The sequence below is a fragment of the Dipteris shenzhenensis genome, chromosome 25, assembly GCF_047967505.1.
Source record: "Dipteris shenzhenensis isolate YYH24624 ecotype China chromosome 25, Dip_SZ_1.0, whole genome shotgun sequence".
In the NCBI taxonomy this organism is placed as follows: Eukaryota; Viridiplantae; Streptophyta; class Polypodiopsida; order Gleicheniales; family Dipteridaceae; genus Dipteris; species Dipteris shenzhenensis.
The window spans coordinates 31,388,120-31,406,839 of NC_141620.1; the positions used below are offsets into that span (position 1 = coordinate 31,388,120).

General features: G+C 40.2%; 1 protein-coding gene across 4 annotated transcripts; it reads right to left on the reverse strand.

Annotated features, from left to right (window-relative positions):
- Positions 1-556: 556 nt before the first annotated feature.
- LOC147885750 (serine/arginine-rich splicing factor RS41-like) lies at positions 557-11,248 on the reverse strand. 4 transcript variants are annotated; one of them, XM_087396535.1, is made up of 6 exons: positions 11,087-11,248; positions 10,516-10,688; positions 9,175-9,290; positions 1,432-1,670; positions 1,127-1,297; positions 557-1,023 (listed from the first exon to the last, which is right to left on the reverse strand). In XM_087396535.1, the coding sequence occupies exons 2-6, from the start codon at positions 10,619-10,621 to the stop codon at positions 960-962; spliced, it is 696 nt and encodes a 231-aa protein (XP_087252661.1). In that variant the 5' UTR covers positions 10,622-10,688; positions 11,087-11,248; the 3' UTR covers positions 557-959. The 4 variants fall into 4 exon arrangements, with proteins under 4 accessions (XP_087252661.1, XP_087252660.1, XP_087252663.1 ...); XM_087396534.1 differs by having other exon boundaries at positions 11,069-11,248; XM_087396536.1 differs by having other exon boundaries at positions 560-1,023; positions 9,175-9,287; positions 11,069-11,243.
- Between the last annotated feature and the right edge of the window lie 7,472 nt (positions 11,249-18,720).

Below are 18,720 nucleotides of genomic sequence, written 5' to 3' on the forward strand. Positions count from 1 at the left end.
ATTGCAAGAAAAAAAATAAAGGACAAATGACTTTGATTTGATAGACGTTTCTTACGAGAGAAGCACCTATGAAATGGAATACTGGTCCATCTGCTATAAAAAAATTATCTTTCCTGAATCCCTACAGCCAAAAAAATATACGAGAAAGTTCACCTTCCAAAGAGAGCATATTTCCTGGTTCTTCAACACCAAGGGGACTCGTTGATTAACATTAAGTATTCTCCCCTTCTGCTCTACAGGACGGGAGTCCGTTCACTTTCCAACAGTCTAGCCTGCGTTTCATTGCAATCCAAGCAAATCCTAGCTTCTCTCCTGAAGCAATTGTCGTGAAACCACGGTCATGACTCACAAGAACAAAGTCCCGTAGGAAGAGCTTATTCAGTTTGTCGGTTCACTACTAAAAACAGAATCCATCTTCATGTCAGACCCGTTCCATTTTTGCTAATTAACATGGGGCCAACAGACAGCAAGATATCCATGGAAACAAAATATTAACAGAGGGAGGGTTGGACAGGTCCACAGGGCAGGGCCCAAGAAAATTCAGCAAAACTTGCTTCATGCCCATCATTTCCAAGTTTAAAAATGTAAAAATGCACATTCATCCACTACATAAACAACAGATGTACATTTCAGAACTCAAAACTAACACACTGCCTAATTGCCAAGAGACATAACTATCAGTTGTTCCCATTTGGTAGACAATTTTTCAAGAACAAGGTCATTCCTTGACGACTTGAAAGATAACACAGTTTTGACAACACCCATGTAAATAATGTTGAAATTTGCACATTCTCAACGTCTACTGTGATCAGCTTCAGCATTTGATACCTCTGAATATTTTGCTTTCAATGTGGAAAGGCTCCTTGGTCAAACCTTTGATACAAGTGATCTTGGATGTACACAACTTTGCATACAAAGCAAGCAACATCGCATCTTACATTAATACATCAATCACTGTTTCAACGAGTTGTATAAGGCCGGTAGTCAGGAGACCTGCTGCGATATCTGGTGGGTGGTGAGCGGCTGCAAGAATCAATACATTATTGACAAATACATCAACAACACAGAACAACATGGAGATGCTTCAGTACAAATCAATGAGGGTACATATGATATTTTAGATCACCTGCGATATCTATCATACACAGGGCTTCCTCTTCTGAAGTCAGGGCTACCCCTGCCCCTGTAGCTTCCCCTCGGACCAGGACTTTCACGGCGCCCTCCCGATCCCCTAGTGGGAGGGTCACCATTTTCTCTAGCTGCATACTCAACAGTGATGACCCGATCCATCACTTTGCTGCCACAAAGCAAAGGATGAATATGGAAAGCAATTTAAAAAAAACCAACTGACGAGAAATACAGATTTCACAAGAGGTAAGGCTCGAGTCTCGCAGAGACAGGGAAGAGGGAGGGGGAAGCGATCAGCTGCACCTCATGTTTGTACTCTCTAACGCCTTTGTAGCTTCCTCTTGTGTCTCATATTGCACAAAGGCAAAGTTCTTGCGTATGTGGACCCGAATCAGCTTGCCATAAGGCTCAAAATGAGTCTCAAGGTCTCGAACAGATGTATTAATTGGATCAAAGTTAATAACAAAAAGAGTCTTTGCAGGTTTCAAATCGCTAGAACTCCTCCTCCGTTCTTCTCTCTTTCGGCTGGGCCCATCACCTTGCTACACAAGGAAAAGTTTGCATAAAACCATACTGGCAGACAACTGCTAGCAAGCTTTAACAAAAAGACTGAAAGGTTCTACATATAAACATGGAAGAATAAAAGAAGTGTGAATCTTGAAACATACTTTGAATCCCACATTGGAATTTTGCAAAACACAACGTTTACATTGTCACTCACACTCCAGCATGGTGAAATAAACACTCATCAATGTTCCTCCAGCATACAAAGCATTGAGTAGAAAGCAGTAATAGTAACAGCCTCTTTCCCCAGACTGACTCTTACAAACATCCAAAATTCTCATCTTCATTGCCATCATGTTGTTTGGTCTGCAATCAGAATATGATCTTTCTTGTTGGAATGTGGGCCTTGAGGAGCCTGCCTCTTTCCCCAGACTGACTCTTACAAACATCCAAAATTCTCATCTTCATTGCCATCATGCTGTTTAGTCTGCGATCAGAATATGATCTTTCTTGTTGGAAAGTGGGCCTTTGAGGAGCCTTTGTTAGTGCTAACCCCCCTCGTGGCACCTTGGAACTATGTAAATAAAATGAAAAACTTGGGGGCTTAAATCCTCGTTGGCTCACGCAACGACATGTGGCAGAGGGCCTTAGAGATTAATCCCATAGGCAATTGTGTAAAGTCATGGACCCTGGATATAAAGAAGGGAGGAACCCCTCCCCTACATCCTGCTAGCCTTTTGTTGGGATGTGGGGAAGGCTCTGCGTGGCTATGGGACAGGCATTGGGAACCCCGCACCCAGCACATTCTCTTGACACATGGCAGCCTCTGGTTGGCCATTCAACATGGTATCAGAGCGTGTCTTAAGGACCTGCGGGAATCTTGCAGAGAAGTCTATATCTGTACATGAATTCTCTCATCAGGTTCTGAGAGATTTTCATCAACGTAGTGCCGTGCATCTTTGCTAAGACTGTTTCAGAGTTGTACCTTGGTAGAAACTGTTGGAGAAGTATCCAAAAGGGAAGAGCCACTTCGACGTCATTGGACGGATTCTTGTAAATATTAGTCTAAGCTTGGTTTTCTGTGAGTTCCTGAGGATCTAAGGGTCTGCAGGGTTCGTCTGTGTGAAGGCTCTAGTCGAGGTCCAACTGTGAGGTGTTTCATCAAGTCTGCTGCAGCTAGTAAGAAGACATGGACAAATTAGAGAAATCCGAGAAGTTGACGATTGTCAAATACAACAAAACTAACTTTGCATCCTGGCAGCTTCCACCAGACTCTATTTCATGGAGAAGGGCTTGTGGGGGACTGGTCTCTGGCACAGACAAGAAGCCACAAAGAGGCCGAAAAGATAGTCACTTAGGAACAAAAGAATGAAAGACCTATAGCGATACCGGGACATGCACTGGATTTAGACTACCTTGACATTACAAAGACAGCTGCAGAAAATTAGGTGATACTTGAGGCACTCTTTGGTGTTAGAATGAAACATTCATAAGCTGCTTTAAAACATGAACTTTTCATTCTGCAAATGCAAGAAAATAAAATTCTTGGTACATATCTCAATCGGATGCAAGCACTTCTTAAGCAGTCAAGCGTTCTTGGCTCTAAAGTAGACGAAGATGATAATAAGGCTATTTTTCTTGCGAGTTTACCCCCTCGGTACTCTAAATTGTCACTATCTTAAGAATAAATGATGACATGGGTTTCTTAGAAGTTGTCGCTATATACCTAGATGAATCCAAGAACTCATCCTCTAAAAACACAACATAGTGCAGTTTCAATCTCATGATAGTCACTCACAAGGTTGAAAACCATAAACTCCATCATGCATAGTAGGGACTAGCTACTATGACATCCCCACTGACGCCATCAACGCCCAACAGTGGGTGTAGACCATAGTATAAAAATATGCTCTCACACATACAAATCCACACACCCACACATACTAGAGCATCCATTTATACAAAGTCTTCGTACTCAGTTTCTGTCAGCACTCCGGAGATGAAGGGCAGACTCAGCCATGACGAAGGCTAGCACTAAAGAAGAAGGCTAATCAAAAGGTAGTCCAAAATCTCTTCATTCAAGCTACAACTGCTTGTGAAGTCTAAACGTTTTCATTTTAGTCTCTCCCCAACGAGCATCTAAATCTAAATCTAGCTGATAGGGCAACGCACCATTTAAGATACAAAGAATTATCAGAATACCAGCAGGCCACAACTTGGACGAAAACTTCACAAGGTGAAATTTGCATGTCCGCTAATACGGCAAAAGCATATACCTAGATGAATCCAGGAACATTCCCAAACTCATCCTCTAAAAATACAACATAGTGCAGTTTCAATCTCATGATAGTCACTCATAAGGTTGAAACTCCATCATGCATAGCAGGGACTAGCTACTATGACATCCCCACTGACGTCATCAACACCCAACAATGGGTGTAGACCATAGTATAAAAATATGCTCTCACACATACAAATCCACACACCCACACATACTTGAGCATCCATTTATACAAAGTCTTCGTACTGAGTTTCTATCGGCACTCCGGAGGTGAAGGGCTGACTCAGCCATGACGAAGGCTAGCACTAAAGAAGAAAGCTAATCAAAAGGTAGTCCAAAATCTCTTCATTCAAGCTATAACTGCTTGTGAAGTCTAAACGTTTTCATTTTAGTCTCTCCCCAACGAGCATCCAAATCTAAATCTAGCTGATAGGGCAACGCACCATTTAAGATAGAAAGAATTATCACAATACCAGCAGGCCACAACTTGGACGAAAACTTCACAAGGTGAAATTTGCATGTCCGCTAATACGGCAAAAGCATATACCTAGATGAATCCAGGAACATTCCCAAACTCATCCTCTAAAAACACAACATAGTGCAGTTTCGATCTCATGATAGTCACTCACAAGGTTGAAAACCATAAACTCCATCGCTATGTTGCTAAGTAAGGAGAAATGCTCTAAAGCTCTGTCGCCAATTGCAGAACCTGCATATGTTGTAAAAGAGGAAAAAGAGAAGTTGTTGCTATGTTGCTAAGTAAGGAGAAATGCTCTGAAGCTCTGTTGCCAATTGCAAAACCTGCATATGTTGTAAAAGAGGAAAAAGAGAACTGCAGGGAGAGTGGACATGAAGATAATCGAACTTGTCATTACTATGGTAAAGTGGTCACATTGAAATACAAAATGAACACTTACATACATAGACACACACATGCACACATATATAGAGATTCTACATAGAAAAACTAGTAATGAACTCTTGGGCATTACCAAGCAACTAAAAGATGAGCACATGATGACATCACAAGAAAAAGCCTGTGTCATTGAAAACCCTCCTACAGATGACGAAGTTGCTGGATTAGTGATCACAGAACTGAATGGGCATTTTAGAACTTAAACAGTGTTTTCAAACTGCTCTGGATCTTAGTGTGTGTGCAGTTGGTTGTTGGCCTTGGCTCTTAGTGAGTAGGCCACTTTTCTACTTGTTGATGTGATAATGTTTTTGTCGTTCAATTCTGGCATTTTTTATCACTCCCCCATTTGGTTTTGGGGGAATGTTGGGTTAAACTTGTGAGAGTGCAGCGGAATGTGGACAGCCATGGAGAGCACAAACAACAAACTGAGAAATATGAAAGACAAGAGAAAGATATGCTGCACAAGAACTCAGAAAAATGCCCTCTACTGCTGGGAAAAACCTCCAATACAAGATTATACAAAGGGGGTAGATGGGCCCCAGCCCCCTACAGTTGGCCCTCAGAAAATTGGCCGACCTGCAGGTCGGTCTGCTCCAACCCACAGGTCAGGTGTACGGCCTGTTGGTCAAAGTCCTAAATTTTACAATGAAAATAAAAGAGAAGCGAAAGAGGAGAAAATGAGCTAACAAAGAGAATGAGCGGATCTACGTTCAAGTGACCAAACCTATAGTGTCACCTCGAGGGGTCCCAGTGATATAAGAGAGTGCCGTCAACTTGTAAATGTGGAGATCCACCATACCAGTGCACACTACCTAGCCAGAAGCTTTATATATATACCTTTGTAAGACTAGAATATGTCCAAACATACAAATTTAGATTTTTTGTTGTTCTAAAGACCAAAAATCTACACAGAAAACAAAAGAGAAAATGAAAGAGAAGAAAAAGAGGTAAACAAAAACTTTTATGAAAAACAAAAGGAAGACATACTTAGCAAGCAAAGCAACACTTATATCGTCATCAGTGCCCAAGCATAACCAACTATACTCGGTTTCTAAAGACCCGCGGAGTCTCTTGGGCATACCCTACATCGAATGAGACTATTCTGCCAAGTTTGTGTGTCTCATGAAGTGACAGTAAATTAAACCCCAGAGACGGAATAGGAGTGTTTTCCCCCTCTGCGATTGGGAATAGTCTTCGAGACTGCCTTCACCACGAACCTTGATGGTCGAACTATCTCATATGCAAATGTCACCCCATGACACGAAGTTCTGAAATCCAATTGGGGACAAACACATGTTTCGAAAGGCTCCACTACCTAGAATCCAAGTTCTGGAATCTTCTTCCTGACGGGCAACCCCCTCCATGGGGATGCAAGAGAGTCTGACAATCTCAAGATGAACAAAAGCTGGAGTAATAGCTGCAGACGAGGAATCGGGACCCTTACTCCATCAAATCATGACGTTTCTGGCCAAAGCGTTTGCAAGTGCTTCGTTCTCTGCATCTGTCTTCTTGTCAGAAGAGGTTCTTTTACCTGGGTTCTGTCCTTTATTCAGCGTAGCTACCAAAGCCTCCAAGCTCCTGCCTTGTAAAGGGCTCTGAAATCGCCCCTCTTGGTCTAGCTACCCATATGCACCAACTCCTCCCAGGTAGGAGTATTCATCCTCCAACTGGTGATCAAAGATGAACAAAACGTTGAATATTGGGAAGAGAGATGGGACAGTAAAGTAATGGCCATGTCCTCTGATGAAATCTCCTTTCCTACGAATCTCTTACTAAAGCTCCTAGATCTTGCTGATGTGATCCCACATGGTAGATGACATTGTGAGATCCAACACTCTCATCTGGACCTGAAAAGAGACTCTCTTCATTGGAGACGTTCTGTTGTAAAGGACCCCAAGTCTTGTCAATCGTCGTGTGCTTAACATGATTGATAATCGAGTGCAATTCAAGAAAATAAAGGAACGTACCCATGCATTAACCGGTCCCAAAGCTTAGCAAGACTTTCAACATCCTTCTGCTCCAGGTTTGATTCAAGAGAATTGGGCCTTGGAACCCCCAGTAAGATGAAGTCTGCAAGATCATAGGACTGCAATACCGACTCCATCATAACTCATAATTGTTGCCATCCAATTGCCAGTCCACAAGAAAGGTGGGTAACACCTAGCTACTTCACATGTAGAATCAATCTCTGCATAGTCAATCATCTTGGATTCATCGTCCAAAGCTTTCTAAAATCTTGACCTTGTTCTCAACCATCTCAGCCAAGATTGCCATTTTGGAAAGATCTGAAAAAGTGAAGGTGGATCGGAAAGAGTAGAGAAGATAGCCCCGACCCCCTACGGCTTTCGCCCCTCAGAAACAGGCTGACCTGGTCTGCGAAATGGGCAGGTCGGTCTGCCCAAACCCACAGTCAGGTGTCCAAACCAGGCGCAGCAGTCTTCTCTCTCTCTCACTGGCCTTGGGCTTCGCTAGGAAGGCAGTTTGCAACGCGGCTTCTATGAAGATCAGTTCTCTGGGTTTTCCCTAGTAGCAGATACGTTAGAGCAGCTGCTCATATGTAGGGTCCATAGTTGAGTCCAAATAGTCTTTTGTATGCCAACAAACCCCATAGGGTTGAGGCAAATCACGCATGTCATCAGTTGCTTGTTCTGGATAATATATCATTCTTTATCATCTACAGCGTCACAGTTTTCATTCTGTAAGAGTGAGAGCTACAAGAAAATTGATTTGTTCTTTCATCTGTCCTTAAAGCGTCATTACCTGTCATATAAGGATCGGATAGGTGTTCTGTTCTAAATCTCATTGGGATTCATGCATGTTCTCTTCACCTTGGTATTTCTCAGTTTTGAGTTGTGAATTCTCACTGTATGCTGTCAAAATATTGTAGCTGTATATTGATTGTTTATTTGCTGTTTTGTGCATGCCTGCAACAGTTTATAACACATCAATCTGAATCCTGGAGAAGGAGCTCTACCCTTCAATGCCTCTTGGACCTTCTGCACAACCTCAATTGCAGGTTGAATTGCAGGTTGTCCAGATAGACGCTCAAGTGCTGCAAAATCTGTCCCAACAGATGCAAACGACACTGCAGCAGGTTTTTATCCTCCAGCAGAGTCAGGAATCTTAGCATCTTCACAACAGGATGCCACACTTTTCACCTGAAATGTATTAGGACAAGAGGAGGATGGTAGACCGGTAGCCACGGTATAAGTGGCCAACCCATGAAAAAGAGACGTGTGCTATTATCCACACATTATGTGTGATAAAGCTAACCAAACCACAGTATAAGAGGCCAACACATGAAAAAGAGATGTATGCTATTATCTACACATTAAAAATGTATTTGTATGCAGCTACTTCTGTGGTCTACGTGGAAAACTCTTCTCTGAGGTATTTTTACAATACCTCTAACCTATTTCCATGTAATAGGATTACCACAAACTCCTAGTGGGCATGATGCAATTTGGGTGATCATGGAGTGGCTCATCAAATTGTCACGAGTCACCTACAAGAGAATATGTCAGACACTCAACTTGCCCAAAGTTGATTCGTATGTATGGCTTACTGACTGGAATAGTTAGTGACAATGATGCTAAATTCACCAGGCATTTCTGGAGATCTATGTTCATGAAATTGGGACTCAAATCAGCATGAGTTCAGCTGATCATCCTGAACCAGATGGACAAACTCAAGAGGACAATCAGACAATCGAAGATGTGCTGAGCCTGAATCGGTCCATTCATGCTGACGTATGGATACCAGCTCAAACCCCCATGGGTAGTTGGCATGTCAGCATTGGCGCTGTTTGGAGGGCCAATGAGTTACTGGTCAGTCCTATATATATCTGCACACTTTTGTGGTCCTTTTTTATCCTTAAAAAGATCATTGAAATGGCCTACAAGCTACATTTACCTGATGGTGCTACATGTGACCACAATTCTGTCAGCAAACAAAACAAAATCTGTTGTCTTGTTGCTGCCATTCTATTTCAGTAAGCATCTCTCAAGGGGCACACGTAAGCTTCATATCCACCATGGTTGTAAGAGCCTTGGATCACTCCATGTGTATAAGCCCAGTCCTGGTCAACCAGGACAGTGGAGCTGGGTTGGTCTAGTCCAGATAAGTCAACGTTCCTTGAGAACCAAACTGATACAAACAAACCCTAGACTGCCAAAAAGGCAATGCTGCATCCTAAAAGTAGCCTAGAATGGTATGTACATACATGCAAATCTCTAAGACATATGATGAGCTTACTTCTGCACACAGATTCAGAGGAAGACATCCCATACAAACATCCTGGAATTTTTCTCTTTTTTTCTAAAGTCTATACAGACCACCTAAGTACCTTTGCCCATTCAACACATAACCGCCGTTTTTGTCTTCCAAACTCTTGATTATCGAGGCCCTTTATTGCATCCTCTGCATCCCGTTCATCGTCCATGTAAACAAACGCAAATCCTGCTTCAAATGCAGACATAAATACATCAGGATTAAATTGTAGTTCCAGCACTATGAATCTAAGGCCACTTAAATCAACAAGTACACAAGGAGAGAGATCAGACAAGAAGAGCACAAAGTATTAAAACAAAACCTGGCATTTCAGTTGCTCTATTGTCAGGAAGAACACTTCAAGCTGCACTAATATGATGTCAAGGAGGTTTGACTGGTGCACTAGTAGAATCGTTAAAGAAACCAAAAAAAAGATTTCGATTGCTCCCTCCTGAACAGCAAAGATGATGACATCTATCGTGTGCCACAATTGGGAGACACTTGACATCGAGATGAAAGGGGTGAAAAGTGGGGAACGCATGATGGGAATTGTGGCTTCCTTGCACAAGACTAGAAGCTGATGAACTTCCATGTGTGGAATCCTTGCCATCAGGTAGATTGGGCATGCACATAAGTCCAGAAGCCAGGAAGAGCTTAAAGCTCGTTAAAAAAGCCTGCGCCAAACAAATTCTTAAGTATAAACGGGTAGAATTTTGAAATGTAATAAAAAACTTTGTCCATGGCTGGTGAACAGAAGCTGAGTAGATATCAAACATCCTGATTTTATGTTCTTTACCTGACATTACTCATTCTTCATAAAATAACGTAGAGAAACTTAGGTTGTAAACATTTTGGATCTGAACCCTCTATATGGAAGACTCAGCCAACCGGCGAAGATACCCTTCAAACCTCCATTTACCTTACAAGATGGGCAAAACGACCAACAAGAGGAAAGGCTGCTTACTGACCTTGCATTTTCATGCTACAAATTAGAGAGCGATCAAAATCAAAACTGGCATTTGAGCTCATACAGAGCCAGGATCCCTGGGGACAACCATTGAACACAACACACTCCTATGACTACCCGGTCTACTATTATACAACAGTAGCCATCAAATATTGTCATTCACCTTTATCACTCGAGCACAGCACTTTCATTCGACCCCTCCATCCATTTAACAAAAAGCAAACATGGCAAGATTATTGTCTCCCAAAATGGTCAAGACTAAAAGATATGAGTAGACTTCATACTACAAAAGGAGGTGGGCTCTCAACAAGGCCTACCTAGAGCATAGCCAGGAGACAGCCTCAGAACAATAGGGGTAGATGTTGTGAATCAAAGAGACTTGAAACAACGACATGCAAAGTTCGTCCATAACATACGTTCTGCAAGCCCGTGAGCTAGAAATTCGCATACCTGTTTTCATATCCACCCGATCTACCTTCCCGTATTTAGTGAACATGCGTTCTATCTCTGACTGCCGCGCATCGTACTCGAAATTGCCACAAAATACGGGCTTCATCTCTTCTCCAACGTTCCAATATAACTACAACGCTGTATCTTTAGTTGTAGCCTTAACGTTCAACGCCCTGATCAGAAATTCATAACACATGCGTGTAAGTGCATAAACAAGCAAAAGCGGCAAAGCGAATCCAGAATTGAGCGTGTAGTCAATGCCATCTCAATTAAACACTTATGATAGCGTGTGGAACGGAACCCTTGCACGAGATGAACGAAGTTCACGAAACAAATGAGCGAGTGCAAGTCCGGCAAGTCCAATGTTCAAGCGTAGAGACAAAAGGAAAAAATTTACAAAACTCACTATTACGAGACAATCCAGAAAAATTGCAACAAAGCTACGTCAAGGATCTCAAATGCCAAATCTTGTAGACCAGAGGCATCTAGGTAGCGACCATGGGAAAGAAGGTCGAATTCAAAGACAAAAGGGGTGAAAAGAAAGAGGAGAAACCTGGCGAAAGAGCTAGACCTGCAGGACGGTCATCGAATCGGAGCCTGTTTTTGGAACGCCATAGCCAACGAAACAATACACGGTTTCTCGAGATCCCACAGGTCATACAGCTTCTACTCCATTTAGCTCTATATATTGCAATTGCATATATACATATACATATACATATATATATATCTATATATCCGTGTTAGGGTTTCGGTCACATGGTGCTAGTGGGAGTTGAACCACGTGTGTGTGTGTTGGGGTGCCCATGGAGAAGGAAATCGAATTGGAAGATGGCTGCCAACCGTGGTGGTCCACCCCAACCGGCAATCATCAGATTGCTTATTTATGTCACCAACTTGATGATTCGTGTAGTGGGCGGTTGGAGGAGTTGGCCATAGAGTCATTTTGGAGGATGGTTGTTGAGTGGTGTGAGCCCAACCTGTGTGTGCACATGCATGAGCATGCATGTAGGATGCTCATTGGGTTAGAGCCCTTTTTTGGAATGCCAAAGCCATGAAACAAATAAAGCAAAGACAGTCACAAGATCCCACAAGCCATAGCTTCTACTCTTAATATCTAGCCAGCTATTTAGCTTTATATATTGCATACAAGTACATGTTAAGGCACATGAACTTGGTGCTCTCGTGTCATAGAAGTATGTCTTGTGTGTGCGTGTGTGTGTGCGCGCGTGCATGTGCCAAAAGGGCATCCATTAATTCTGCCATCAATGTGTCCCACAAGAAAATCCCATTGGGTGGGATGCTAATGCCCAGAAGCATGAGTGGTCAACCATGAAAGCAAGTGGCAGCCCAAGGCTGATCACCCTCATCGTTTTCCCCGTATGTGCCAATTTGTATATGTGAATATTCAAAATATTCAGGCCATCGAGATATTATTGGCTGATATCTCGGTGGGCAGTTTAAATAAGGTTTTATTGCCACAACCTTGGATTCTAAATCGGGCCAATTAGATCTGGTCTAGGAATAACAATGCTTAGTGGATTGCAACAACTTTGGAGCTGCAAAGTTCCTCTTCAACAACAAGTATTTTTATGGCAAGTGATGCTTGGAGTTATTTCGTGTGGACAACTCCCGACAAAGAAATATTGATCCTTCTCTTTGTCATAGATGCAAGGCTCCACGGGAATCCTTGCTTCATCTTTTCTGGCAATGCCCTGTCACTCGTGATTTTCTCATTTTCCTGCAACAGAGTCTCCAAGCTCGATTTTCTAATGCTTGCTTTGGTAAGTAGTTTGGCTTTTCGGGATACATCCACTGAGGTCGGGATTTGATATCTTCTTCACTTGGGCTCGATATTGGGGACTCCAGACTCCAAGGAAAGACCGAAATCTTAGAGTTTTTGGAGATTCTACTTTTTCCAAGATTCACTAATTCTCTTTATGATAGTCTCTCTGTTTAGCAGATAGATTACATTGTTTACTTGTAATAGATTGAGATCTTTTGATGCTCTAATGGCAAGTTCCCTCTTTGGGTATTTCCTCTTGTAATACAAATTTCCATGGATTTCACTATTAAAAAAAGGGAGTGTGTGCATGTGTGCTTGTGCATGCATGCACTTGCATGTGCGTGTCTGCAAGACGATCATCAAGTCAGAGCCTTTTTATGGAACACTATAGCCCCAAACCAGATGAAGGATGATCGCAACAGAGATGATTTCGAGATCCCGCAGGTCCTAGTTCTACTCTTAAAGTCCTGCCAGCTATTTAGCTTTATATAATGCGTTCAAGTACATGTTAGTGTTACGATCACATGATCTTGGTGCTCTCATGTCATCATGGGGGTGTGGGGCAAATGTGTGCCTCAGTGTGAATGTATGTGTGTGTATTTGTGTGCACACGCATGTGTATGTGTGCGCACACACTAGTGCATGCATGCACATGTGTGTACATGCATGTGTGCATGTGCACAAGGGGTTGTGCCGTCCAATACTTGAGCTATAACTAGTCATCCACAAGGTACCTTGAAAGGAGAACTTAGGTACACGGTAAAACAAGTGGGCATGGGTCCCTCCTCCTAGCATTCCCTTTAATTTTCAAGGGCAAACAATGAAAACGCTTCAAAATATAAGCATCTAATAGGTCGTAAAAGATCCAAAACTAGAAACCCTTAACTCCATCACATCGAATGGGCATGGAAATTATCACTAAATTAATGCAGATACCAAGAAAAGAAAACGAAAAGAAGGACTAAATACTACACGAGGTCCACGAGGACTCAATTGCTCAAGAAATATCAGGGCAATTGTTTTTTATATCAAGGAGTTAGAGGCAAATGTCTCTATTTTAAATCAAAATGCAAAATTATGTTAAATACATGAGTCAAGGTATAACCAAGCAAATGCTCGCTAATCTTTTAAATCAAAATGTAGAATTACATTAGACATAATGAGGACATCAATAGTATCCTTGGGGCTATGATAGATTAGCCGAAGCTCATGTCCCACACTAAAGAGTTGCAATCTATGATGTCACTCCCTTAGAGTGAAGTACACACAATATAGAGTATGCAACACAAAGGATGGTTTGAATCAATGTTTGTCAAGATTTGTAAGGTATTTGGCACTAGAACATATGATATGCTAAGGATGTATCACACATGTAAGCAAGCAATGCAAGTATGTTCCTCATTCCTATAAAAGGGAGGCCACGTTCATGCAACAACACATGCAATCTCTCCAGTTCCCTATGAGCACAAGTCTCAATCTTGTAACCTAATTGAGAACCTAATTGAACTTGAGTCCATGCTTATTTAGTCTAGCTCTTCATATGTGCACTTGGGATTCATCCACCTGCACATCATATGTCCAAGGTTCTCATGTTTTAACAACAACCAGAAATGTTGAAGACATTTCCTGATTGGAAGCCCCTTGGAAGGAACACATTGCTCTTGTAATTAGGAAGACCTACCAATTGATAAAGGACGTTGAGAAAACATGAGAAGATGATGTTAAGAGAGAACGGCCTTTATTTTGGCCAAATATTGGTAACAACTTGTACCCAACTTGTGGTCTCTTTGAAAATGAGTTTGAATCATTGCTGCCACATCCATATCGTGGACCAAAGAAGAGAGAGTTTATGCTGCAAATAGACATAGACGTCCATTGTTTTGTTACAGTTCGACCATTGGGGACGATGAACATGAGAACGTGAAGTTCTGGGTTGCAAAAGTGGTGGACGTGAGCATGGATGACCATGGGAGTGCTACAACATTTACAACGATATGGTATGAACCACGGGGTAGGAAGGAGAACTAGGATAACAATACATTGTATACTAGTTGTCTAAAAAAGTACTAGGTCCCAAACCATGAAGTAGTTTCAAAGCTTTCCAAAGAGACAATCATAGTATCCTAGAAATCAAGGACAAAGAAAACAAAGAAGCACATGGGGTATGATGTAGAAGAAGAAGAAAAATACCGCAAACAATTATTTCACACATTACAAAGTTCTTAAAGATGCTCGCTAAGGAGGAAGTAGAAGGAGATAGCGCAAATGAAGAATGCCCATGATAACACCATTCAAGCATCCATAAAGACTGAAGGTGATGGTGGTCAGATGAGAGTCAATGAAGATGGCACCCAAGATGCAAGTGACGATGAATCAAACATTCAAACAAGCAAATGTTAGGATCGCCCATTTGTACCTAACTCATTGTAAAGGCAGAAATAAATTATTGAAAAGGCCATGACAGACTCCTTTGTACAAAGACACATCCAAGGCAATATTTCTTGTAAACTTATGATCATAATGTAAAATTGCAAAAATAGCTATTGCTATCTTTTAGAGTACAAAAGAGTCTTCCATGTCTCTTGTCTATATAAACCTTTTAATTTCTTGAATCTTCAAGAGTGTTACAGTTTTCTCCTAGTTTTTCACATTGAATTTTAAGTGTAGTTGCATGGATTAAATTAATTTATTAATTCTTTATTTTGTATTAAGTGATTTTAATGGATTTAATTATAATAACCCAAGGAATTTTTTAAATATGAATAGGGTTCTTAAAAATAAGAAATACAGAATTAGGATTTAATAGTAGTTTTGGCATTATTAGTGCAACATTGTAGAGAGATATTGCGAAATTTATTATGTGGAAATGCCAGTGCCGGAAAGTAAACTTTGATTCTTTGAATGACATTTTCATAAAGTGAACTTTTTATTTGGGAAGGACTTTTAGGATTACTCCAAATGTAGACTCTGGAGTCCAAAATTAATGAAATAAGTGTTATTATGGGATCACATCTTAGTGCCACAGGAATACATAATAAGAAAAAATAATTTATGGATGTATCGATAGGTATAAGGGGAACCTTCAGTTTGATCTAAGTTCACTCAAGTACATGATGTCTTCTGGTACATATACATTTTACCGTGCATTCATGTTTTGGAGTTTAAAATTGAACTCTAGTAGTAGACTTTTATGATAGAGATGGTTACACTACATTGAAACTTACAATTTGATGTATTTCCCATTCATGGGAAAGTTCTTTGCTAGGCTTGCTCAATGTGGTGCATGGGCTTGCTTTGATGAATTTAAATGAATTGACATCAAAGTGCTTTTAGTGCTAGCTCAGTAGCTTCTCACTGTTCAAAATGCTCTTAAATCTAGCCTGTCACGCTTCAATTTTGAAGGAAGAGAGATCAATCTTCTTCCCATTTTTGGTGTGTTTATAACAATGAATCTAGTATATCCCAATTGCACACAACTCCCGGAGAACTTAGAGGTTCTCTTTAGGCCCATTTCAATGATGATTCTTGAATATGCACTTGTAGCTAAAGTGATGCTCTTTTTTGAGGGATTTAAAAATGCCAAGATATTATCACAAAAGATGGTCAAGCTCTATAAGCTTTCAAGTGAACAACTTAGCCAACAAGATCATTATGTTTTTGGCAAGTAAATTCCATGCTTATAATGGCTCAATCTTCGAAAACATCCAATTCTAATCTAAGTGAAGAGGTTGTCCTTAAAAGGCCTCTTAAGGACAATAATATTCCTAAGTTTCTATCTCAGATGTTGGTCTCTTTCTAGCCATCATCACTGATCTTTTCCCAGGTGTCAATAATCCAGCACTAAATTTTGACCGGTTATAATCTGCATTGGAGGAATGCATCTTTGAAGTTGGCTTGCAGTCCCTACCAAAGTTTGTGATCAAAATAATCCAGTTGTATGAAATAATAAATGTCTAATTTGGAGTCATGGAAGTGAAACCTATAGGTGAAGGTCTACAGCTGAAGGTACAACAACATGCTATCGAGTATATATTCTCACTTACTATAATTTAATTCATTGTGAGCTAATGTTTTATTACCAATACCTTGGATTCTATCTCTTGCACCACCATACCTATGCATTTTGACTCCTTACCCAAGGTCTATAGTTTCTTTGTGAAGGAATACCTTGCATGGCCTAAATATAGAATATTTTCTAGATTGCTTAACTATTCTTTCCTAATCGCATACACTTATGTCCTTGGCACCTGTAATGTTAATTTGTTACATTTCATCATGCAAAGTGATGCTTTATCAAAAGCAAATCAAATTAGCTTTAGGAACTTTTCAAATCATTTATGCATATGATAAATGTTGTCTATGCTACATCTCTTTTATCTTATGTGATTTTGTTCCTCAAGATAGAGGTTCATTGCCATATGAATACTAATACTGATAACAAAGAGTGAGACATTATAAACATGGACTTATTATCATATATGTTGACTCGTATGATCTTTTGAATGTTTCGATCAATTATAGTGCATATTGACCGAGTATTGACCATAAAGATGCATGAAACTCATAATGATTTTCAAACTGTTGAGCCTTCTTTTGTGTGCAAAGTGACTTTTTTTAACTCATAAATTTCCTTGGAAAGTTTTTTATTTACGTGTTGCACCTCGGTATCACTCCATATGCATGTCTTCTGCTGTTACCTTGAATGTTTTATAATTCATGGGTTTAACTAATTGTGCTTTTTATTACCTCAAAATTATTGTTTCATCTTTTGCTAACAAGTTTTTCTCCAGCTTCACTTTAAGGATTTGGCCCATCCTATGGAAAGGAGATTGCCGTTGAATGGTTTTGTATAGTTTTCAAGGCTAGATTTGCATCGTTGGATGCACAAGTTTTGCTAGCTATTATAGGTTTTGCTGCTAACACATTTTATAACAATAATTAAATAAGTTTTACTACTAACATATTTTGCTAACATTTCTTGAATGAATCAAGCTTGTAGCGTTCAATCTTGTTTAGAATATTAGATTTATCTTGATGATAGGCACATTTCTTATCCATACTATTTTTTAATTTATTATTCCACCTTTATCAAGGCAAATTTTTTAATTTATTATTCCACCTTTATCAAGGCAAATTTAATTATTGTTTGATTACTAGGTAGTCGTTTTATTATTTTGCATCGACCACGGATGTTACTTATGTGGCTAACCTTAGTACCAAAGTAAACCCAACAAAGACACCATCATATTCTATCATAAAGGGTATAAGCATTTTTTCGTCATTATGAGATCACTTGTCAATGCTAGAGGTATGCTTGACCTGCAAGGACAATTTGTGGATTTGATTTTCTATTGTCTAACATGGATATTCCAAGTCTATTTGCTATGGTTTTGTAGTCCAATATAATTGGGAAATTATTTCAGGCATGTTTCATTACCTCTTGAGTGCTCCACATTACTGTTTTATATTTGCTAACAAGTTTTTCTCCAACTTCACCTCAAGAAGTTGACCCATCCTATGGAGAGAATCTTCCCAAATGTTTTGTACAATTCTCAAGGCTAGATTTTTGTCCTTGCATTTGGATGCACAAGTTTTGCTACTCCAAAAAGGAGTCAATTTCTACTTTGAAAGAAACGTCTCAAATGTTCTATTTTGTTTTGAAGGACGGATTTTTCCCAAGATGTTTTCCTCATCACACTCAAGTATGTGCAGGTTTGGGCTACTACTTGTGTCTTGGATGAACTAGATCACCTTATGGAGCCCGGTTTGGTTTCATCCAAATGCTGAATATTGGTTTGAATAATGATGAGCACATACGTTTTCCTTCATCATAGCGAATTGTGTTTATGAGTGCATGCAGGTTTTGCATAAGTTCTTGGAAGAATTAGGTTTGTCTAAGTATTCAATACATATGTTGGATTCCTAATTCAAGTTGTTTTGTTATTTATTTTTCTAACAAAATATGGTTCTAGCTTTGCTTCAAGAAGTTTTATCCTCTGGAAACAACTATTCTATGTTGCTTAGAACAACGGATTTATTTTGATGATGAGTGCACTAGCTATCCGCATTGCCTTTCATTATTTTGCCTCAACCACAGAAGGACCACTTATTAATTGATTGCTGGACATGGGTCTGTGCCGTATTATTGAGATGCCATCTTATTGGACAGTGGTTCGTGCTTTATTTCATTCCAGCTATCACCATGTACATTGTGCCTAAGTAACACAAGCTTGCCTCTTTTCATAGCATCTGGCTTGGTTTATTTATTTCGACTATGCATTATAACCTTCAGGATAAGGTGAAGCATCCTTGGCAAAATAGAAGCCTTACCCTCACATATTCATCTATGGGGTAGCAGAAGAGTTCCCTTGAATATTTGATTATCCTTGGAATAGCATAATCTTCTCTATGTGCATCAC

Bases quoted from the DNA above. Each gene is read 5' to 3' on its own strand.
- LOC147885750 (XM_087396535.1), bottom strand. From the start codon at position 10,621: ATGAAGCCCGTATTTTGTGGCAATTTCGAGTACGATGCGCGGCAGTCA. The intron at 1,671-9,174 runs GTACTTAGGTGG...TTCCTTGTGTAG, and splicing joins TATGTGTTGAATGGGCAAAG to CAAGGTGATGGGCCCAGCCG. The intron at 1,024-1,126 runs GTGATCTAAAAT...TGATTCTTGCAG, and splicing joins GTGTATGATAGATATCGCAG to CCGCTCACCACCCACCAGAT.